At 31.5% G+C, this 9,234-nt stretch overlaps 1 protein-coding gene across 1 annotated transcript; it reads left to right on the top strand.

Moving 5' to 3' along the window:
• The first annotated feature begins 4,550 nt into the window (after window positions 1–4,550).
• Window positions 4,551–8,014, top strand: LOC115998932 (EG45-like domain containing protein). The gene is made up of 3 exons (XM_031238603.1): window positions 4,551–4,726; window positions 6,630–6,909; window positions 7,817–8,014. Exons 1-3 carry the CDS (start codon window positions 4,621–4,623, stop codon window positions 7,824–7,826), a joined length of 396 nt encoding a protein of 131 aa, XP_031094463.1. The 5' UTR covers window positions 4,551–4,620; the 3' UTR covers window positions 7,827–8,014.
• The last annotated feature ends 1,220 nt before the right edge of the window (window positions 8,015–9,234 follow it).

The raw sequence follows: 9,234 nt of genomic DNA, 5'->3' as shown, positions 1-9,234 counted from the left end.
AGTCCTCGACTATAGTGGTTTTACTCAATTTAGTCATAAATGACTTTTTGTACTTAATTTAGTCATCGACTTTAATAGTTTTACTCAATTTAGTCCTCCGTTAGCAATTCCGTTTGTTGACTGTTAAAAGAAGGGTCAACATTGTAATTCCCCCTCTTATTGTTGTTGATGCTCATCATGAACCTGTTGAAGAATGATGCGTTGTTTGTTGGAAGTTCATCAACCATGAATTTTGTTGGAGCTGTTAGAGTGGCACGAGTATTAGAGTCTGGCCACACTATCGTGACAATCTTGTGTGACAGTGGCATGAGGCATCTAAGTAAGTTTTTCAATTCTGAGTACTTGTCTCAACATGGCTTGACACCTTAAGCAAATGGATTGCAGTTTCTTGGCTTTAGTTGAATTTTGTTTTTATTTTTATCTTTTGCACCTAATATAATCACTCAAAATCAATATGTTTTGCTCGAGGGATAAAAGCATTTTCTTTCACTAGTTGTGACACAAATACTGATGTGGTAGATCATACAAGAAACATCATGAATCGCGACGAAAACATCGCGACAGAACGTAATCCTTCGTCTATTCACAATTTTTCTTGTAGTGTATGTTTAGTGTTGTACTGTGTAGTTTTTTTACAGACAAATATGGAACACAACCTAGCTTGTACATGATATGTGGTTCTTACCAAGTTTTCTTTTTTTTATGTCCTTTTTTTAATATTTGACGGAACAATATCATGAAATATGATGCAGCCAAGTATGGGGATATTGCTGGCATGCCATCCCCAAAATCTCAATGTAGTAATAATGGTTCTAAAGTTATTTTAATTCAAAGAATAATTTTGAAAAGTTTAAACATTAAAGTATGGAATGCTGAGCCAATGACAAACTCTAATAGGGGGAAATTAAACTATGAAGTTAATACAAAGCATTCTTATAAAACAAACTCAGTAGTTTACACCATTGGAGAGGAGATAATCAGACCAAAAAAAAGAGGGAGGAGAAATTACCATGTTGACCCTTCTTTTAACAGCCAACAAACGGAATTGCTAACAGAGGACTAAAGTGAGTAAAACCATCAAAGTCGAGGACTAAATTAAGTACAAAAAGTCATTTAGGACTAAATCGAGTAAAATCACTATAGTCGAGGACTATATTGTGTATTAACTCATTAACTAATTGATATATTTAATGAGAAAATTCTATTTTTTTGTACTATTGACCCTGTTACAATGTAGTATAGCCAATATCGCCTCCACTAAGACTCGAAAACACCACCTCCCATGTGGGGATGCAACCGGGTGCCACTAGACCACAAGGTCTTTCACCATGTTTAAATTGTATTATGACCATGTTTTGTAAATGGCAGATCCCTCAACTTTAACGTTTTGACCATGGTCAAAATGTCAAAGTCATCGTTTGGTAAACCAGTGGTTTGGAGCTGCGATTCGCTATCTCAAATGTTGCTTTGGGCAGAGTTAATAAAAATGAGTTAATTCCAGCAATAGTCATTCGACTATTGTGTTTTCCAATTTTAGTCATCGTCTTTTAATTTAGACGGAAAAAAACCCTTGACTGTCAAAATTGTTCCATCATTGGTCCTTCCGTGAACATGTCATTAGATAGGTGTTAAGTTAAGGGGTAAAATGGTCTTTTCTATAGCTAGGTCTCTTCTTCCTGATCTTGGTCAAAATGAAAACATCTGAACATGTGTATCCTCCAACTTTCTCCTCCAGCTTGCGCATGAGGCCAGCAACCTGGGTGGCACTGTTATCTGGGTGACTTTATAGAAAACTAGAAAAACATGTGTATCCTCTAACGTTATCCTCCCTTTGTCAACAAGTTAAATCAATTTCAAAGTATATATGAAAATCCGACGAAAACACTCACTGTAGCGCCACAAATTAAAATCAATAAACAAACTGCAAAACCCCAGTTCATGGGAAGGTGGAGAGTTGATGCTCTCACTCTCTCACGCATAGCCACCAAGCCGAAACCAACCGATCCCAACTCCCTCCCGAACTCGCCTTGCAGGTTCGCAGATTTTGCATCGTCAGCTTCAGCGCCCATATTTTGATTGTTGAATTTGAAGTCGTTTTCCGCCACCCCTTGCCGTCTCCGTTCCTCTCTACATCGATGAATTGGAGTGCAATCTTGTTGATTATGCTCAGAGCCCGAAGCGCAAAGCAGTCGAGGAATCTAGAAAAATTCTAATCAAAGCTTATTTTCTTTGAATGTCATATATTATATTTATTATAGCCACACCATTCCTTTGAAATAAATACTTTTAAAAAAAAACACAATAAATACTTAAGTTATATAATATTATTTACAACAACTTGTTGGATAAAAAATAATAATGATCAACTAATATAAGTAGTGATTGAGGGGTTGTTGAACGTAACTGAAGTTATGTTTACAAGAGTGACATATATCATGATAACAGCTCTGACTTCTAAATAAATTAAATGAGAGTATAACAAACTCGAATGGGCAAGGCTAAAATTATTGGAATCTTGAGGCTCCTTCAAGGCTTCAATCATCACTTCCAGTGACTTTTGGGTAATGATTTTAGATGTTTAATGTAAGTTGAAAAACTTAATGTGTGTGTGCATATATATATATATATATATATATATATATATATATATAATATGTCATATATTATATTTATTATAGCCACACCATTCCTGTGAAATAAGTATTTTTTTTCTTTGAAAACACAATAAAGGCTTAAGTTATATAATGTTATTTACAACAACTTGTTGGATAAAAAATAATAATGATCAACTGATATGAGACTGAGTAGTGATTGAGGGATTGTTGAACGTAACTGAAGTTATGATTGCAAGAGTTACACATATCATGATAACACTTCTACCTTCTAAATAAATGAGTGTGACAAACTATTGTTGTTTGTATAAAATAACAATTTTTTTATATCTACCTGTTGTGCTCCCATTAAAAAAAATAATTCTTAACTAAATAATCATAGAGTATTCTTTTTTCAATCTATATGATTCATTTGAATAGGGCCTCATTGAGAAGTAAATAACAATTAAGTCGTGAGCAAATTTTCAAGGACTCTATTTAGGCCATTTATATCATAGATCAATGTCCACGTAGCATTGTAGACCTTTGATCAAAACGATATCGTTTTATATTTAAGCTTTAACAGATTTCGTAGTTTCATGTTTCTTATATTTTAACACAGATTTTAATTTATTCTAGGTACATAATTCATATGCTTAATGTACATAATTGCGTAATATGAGGTATAGAAACGCATAACCTGAGATACATATACATGTTTTCTATTTTACCTATTCTCATATCTTATTTATGTAAATAATTTATATAGGCACATCATTTTATAATACAAGACATAAATTCGTAAAATAAGACACACATATGTTTTGTGTTATACAACTACTAATTAATTTCAGGTACAGAATCCTTACACTTAATGTACATAATTGCGTAACATGAGGTACAGAAACGCATAACACGAGATACATATACATGTTTTCTATTTTACTTATTCTCATATTTGATTTATGTAAATAATTTATCTTCTATAGGCACATAATTTCATAATACAAGACATAAATTCGTAAAATAAGACATACAATATGTTTTATGTTATACAACTACTAATCAATTTCATATACAGAGTCCTTACGCTTAATGTACATAATTGAGTAACATGAGGTACATAAACGCATAACACGAGATACATAAACATGCTTTACAGAAGGAAAAAAAACCTCTGTAACACGAAATGAACAACAAACGGTCGTAGTTAAAATTAAAGTTTAAAACGACGTCGTATAGAACCAGAGTCCACAGTAACGATTGCTCTATTTAACTCTACATGTTATAAGTTGCACATAAATTTTCTAGAATTTCAACCTCTAATTACATATAAAATAAATTTCAAGGTAATAAAAAAAATTATAATTCAATAACAATTATTACAACAAAAGAATATATCAATATGAATCTAACTACAATTACTAACAACATTATATTTAAAATAACCAAGACAAATTATCCTTGCTCTACACAGAATAACAACATTGTGATCGTCCTTGAGCATATAATATATAAACATACATATGTAATTCACCTAGACTTTTAGTTAGGATGGAACACATATTTGAATTTGATATCAGAGCCCACCACATACCAAAGTTCATAAGTTCAACACACAAGGGAAACATATAACTAAACTATCAAGTCTAGTATTTTAGTTGGGAAAAATCCTATGAAATCGACTTCTTAATCAATTTGATTGAGACATCATTGACAAGTAAAGATCAATTAAATTGTAACCATTTTTTTCAACAACTAGGTACCTAGCTCTACGTACATGCAATAAATTACAAACAATTTTTCTTAGTTCTAGCCTAATTCCTAAAAGCCTAATTAATTGTGTAGTATTATGAAATTCTAATGCCTGTACCATGAAACTTCCAATACTTGGTGAGAAACTTGCACACGCATGCTACTGTCTGTTACTATAAAGTCACAGGATAATTCATCAAACATATATAGATGCATGCTTAATAGTTAATATATAGTTTGGGTAATATTTCCAAAGAGAAAACGAAGTTTAGACATGGGTATTGAACATGTTGTCCTTGCAGGTTTGATTGCCACGAGCTTTGTTGCTATGGCGTCTGCTCTTAGTGGAACTGCCACTTATTATACGCCTCCTTATGTTCGTAAGTATCTCTTTCTCTAGAACTTAACTCAAAATTATTACTTTTTAAAATAAATACTACAGTATTAATTTTATTCTTCATGTTTCTAGACAAAACCTTAAAAATGTCATATATATATTATTGCGAGCTAAATTTAATAGAAATTGGTATGTAAATGGTCATTTTGAGGATATATTGAATTTACTTATTATGATTTATGATTTGGATCAAAAGTAAATTTTGCATATTTCATTTATTTGCTTAAAATGGAATGTGATCAACTTGATTTTCAAGATATATTACATCCATAAATTAAAGTTGAAAAAAGAAAAATGTGGCCTGGGTGTGTTGGTGTAAAATGAAGCATTGCAAGTTGCAACTAGGGGCGGATCCAAGGGGGTCGATGGGGCTACAAGAATATTATTGTATTAATTTAGTAGAGTTTGGATCCCTTCTAGGCTTCTACAATACATTATCACAATATTTATAAACTTTTGTGGTTTCTATCCATTGCAAGGGATTAAATTAGATTTGGACACGCATCCTGACAGTTTTACCTTACATTTATTAGGGCTAGTAGCGCGAATTAAGGGGTTATAAATTATAACGGATTACAAGTGCCATCGAAGGAGCTCAATAAGTCAATCGGCCCTGCCAAGTGAATGGGTTGGTTGGCCTAATTGTCCTACCACTTATATTGAAATATTTGAGCCTTACCAAGTTATACAGCAAACTCAGCTATCAAGTTATATTACAAATTTTTTTTTTAATACTACTAACTCTATTAGAATGCAGTATCTGTTCATAACTACTTTCTCAACCTAACATCCCGTATAAAGGGAAGGGTTTGATGCCACTGGACTACAAGGTCCTTGGCAAATGAAAAAAAAAGAAGTTATATTACAAATTATTCTTGAGTGTCAAGACTATTAAGGGTCTGTTTGGAAACTTGAAAAATATTTTTTCATAAATGATTTTTAGAAAATGACTCATTTTATGAAATTTAAAAAAAAAACACTTTTTATTGTTTGGTTGAATGTCAAAAAACTATCTTTTTCTATTTAGAATATTCTTTTAATAATAATAAGTTGTGATGGTGTGATGGCGGTAATAATAATAATCTAGAAACTAACAAACTAACTCTTTTTTTTTTCGATCACTGGAAATCGAACCTGTGACCTCTCATTTAGAAGGGACACAACTATGGCTCTTGACCACAAGGCCTTTGGCAATGTAGAAACTAATTTAATAAAGAAAGGAGGGAAGAAATGAAAAATAAAGAATTAAGAAAATGTCTTCCGATTAAAAAACTTGGAAAACATTATTCGTCAAATTGGATCTTTTTTACGTTGTCCGGAATGAATATTTTTCCAAGACTTTATTTTTCTTGAATACTCAAACATTAGAAAAATTCAAAAAATGACTTTCGAAAGTAATTTTCTGAGTTGTCAAAAGACCTTAACGGGACGTTTCGTTCAAGTTATATAAGATAATTAATGTTATATTTGTTTGAGAATATAAGATTCATGTGTTTGGTTCAAGTTATATAATTTTCCCAGGAATGTAACATAATCTCCCCATGAAGTTTTTAGTTATTGAGATGGAATGTGAGATACACCTCAATTTTTTATTTTTTTTTAGGTAATCTCACATTCCCTTAGGCTCAATTATTGTCTTATTTACATACTTTAATTTTAAACAAAACACAGAAATCTAACATTTCCAGTTATCTAACATTCTCATCAATCTAACTTTCTCTAAAATAATCTAACTTTCTTAAGGTAATCTAACATTCCGTGAAGTAAGTGCGAATTAGTGTTAATTCGGGATATTCAACCATCATATAGTTAACCTTCTAGCACATTTTTTTTTTGAAAACCAAAAAGTTAACCTTCTAACACATTTATTATATTCATTGTTAAAGCTTCATCCTGCTATGGGTTCGATGATGAAGGCACCATGATCGCAGCCGCTAGCGACCCCATATTCAACAACAGAGCCGCATGCGGTAAAAGGTACAGAGTGAGATGCAGCGGCCCCACCAACGCCGGCGTCCCACAACCTTGCAGGGGCCAAGAAGTGGTCGTCAAAATCGTCGATCTCTGCCCATCCCCCGGTTGCCAAGCCACCATCGATCTTTCCCAAGAAGCCTTTTCCATTATTGCTGACCCTAATGCCGGTAAAATCAATATTGAATATGAAGAGTAAGTCATCCCTATATTTCCAATTCTATTTCTTTTTACTGTACGTCTCATCCCTAATATCATCAAAACCAGTTTTAATCCATTTTGAAATTTTGTTTACATCTAATTGATTATCGTTTCCAAAGACCTTGTGGTCTAGTAGCATCCGGTGTCCTGCTTTACACTCCCACATGGATGATGAGAGTGGATTTGAGCCTCATTACTTCATTAGAGTCAATTGTTGACTTTTTGTGCTTCAGTAGGTTAAGAAACCAGCTCTGAACAGATATATTATATTGTAACAGAGTCAGTACTACTAAAAAAAATTGATTATTGTTCAATTACAATGGTATTATAATAAATATAGTATTAATTTTCACATAAATTGAATGATCTAACGTGCAGGTTAAAAATTATTCACTCAATCTAAAGTTTTGAGAAATAAATTAAAACTGAAATTTTTTTCTGAAAACTGAATTATCTTTCTAACGTGCTATAATTTCATCTTTATTTTTATTAGTTAAATATATAATAAAAAATCTATCTGTGCATCACATCAGTAATTGGACAATTATTTGCTCTAATTCAAGCAAGAAAAACATTAGAAAACATAATCGATCCAACCAATTTCATCAATTGCGCTATATAATATTCGATGTTATAATTTATATAATTATATATCGATCAAAATATTCATAAAATATTATTAAAAAATCTATTCAATACAACGCACGGACGAAAATACTAGTTAATTCTTTAAAGAAATATAAATTATAATTTTTTTTTCTGTAGTAGTTTCCAAATTTGCATCCCTTTTATTTTTATTTTTATTTGTTTTTGGCTGCATTCCTCACATTAATCATATCATATAATTCATATTGGCATGCACTCATTATTATCGTTTTCCGTTGTTATGATATAATTTCAGGGTGGTATGAAGATATACTTCGCGGTTATCTCCCAATAAGCAAGAGCTGTTGAATAAGACCAAATTAAAAGTTTTGGTACTGTTTAACATTCTATAAATTAATTTACTTTCATATCTAATGTTGCTTGGTATGTACCAAAATGTATAATAATGTTATTTAATAATGTCAAGTATGGTCAAAACATCTTTTCTATGTTATAGCAAGTTGTTCGATTTAATTAATTACCTTTTCTACTTTAATTTTAATTAATTTAGTTTTTTTATGTTTTAAAATTACCATAATTAATCTAACTATTCAATTTGGTTATGAAGTGATCACATCAGGAGGACAGGGGCAGACCTAAAAAAAAATTTCAAGTGGTGGCAAAATATTAAAACATAAGAGATAGATTCTAAAATACCTAGGAAGCATAGCCATAAATATTATTGGATATGGACAAAAAATAAAATACATCAAAACTTTATTAACAAAAATATTCATAACAAAATATGAAATATAATTATTTTGATAAAATGATTTGAATAGAAAACACATTATAAATCACACATCTCATTATTAACATATAAATGAAAGATAATTGTTGGATATGGGCAAAAATAAAATACATGAGAAGGATAATTGTTGGATATAAGCAAAAAAAAAAAAAATACATCAAAACTATTCATAACAAAATTATGGGACACAATAAATGCAATCGTTATATCGTGGACCCTGGTCCGAAACGACGTCGTTTCGATGTTAGTAGACGCGGACGTGAATGAATTCAGGGAATTGATTAATACACAGAATCCTTATCTAGAATACACAGAATGTTTGCCTAGAATACACAGAATATTGATTCAAAATACACAAAACTCATTCTCCTAACATTCAAATGCACAAACACATCACAACCTATGTTAATAACAAGAATACACAGAATATTGACACAAAATACACAGAACTCATCATCCTAATCATTCGAATGCACAAGCACATCACAACATGTTACATCTGTTACTAACATGAATACAAATTTTTTTTTTTAAATAATAATATAGGAGCGTTTTGGGAAAGGAAGATCTTCCCCAAAACGTCATGGGGTAAAATTGGAAATAACAAACATGTCATTAGTGCTCAAAACATGATCATGTGGTAGCAACATGTAAATCCAATATAAATAAGGTTTTTAACATGGCAATGTGGAAGTAGGGTCCAGCTTCCTTTAGATAATGATCGATGTTCAAAGCATTGTTTTTTCCACTTCCTAATAACCTCTTGTTTCAAGGTTATTGAACTCGATCCAGGAGTATTTTAGTAATTCTCGTATAGTATGACTTGTTAGGAATCTGATCGAGTTTCATATAATAAGGAACCTAAGATTCAGTACAAACAAAAGAACACACTTGATCATCGTCTTCTTCAGGCGTGTGAAGCA

Source organism: Ipomoea triloba, chromosome 1 (assembly GCF_003576645.1).
Source record: "Ipomoea triloba cultivar NCNSP0323 chromosome 1, ASM357664v1".
Classification (NCBI taxonomy): domain Eukaryota; kingdom Viridiplantae; phylum Streptophyta; class Magnoliopsida; order Solanales; family Convolvulaceae; genus Ipomoea; species Ipomoea triloba.
The sequence above is the reverse complement of the archived record's forward strand: the minus strand, read 5'-3'. Positions and strand labels throughout refer to the sequence as shown.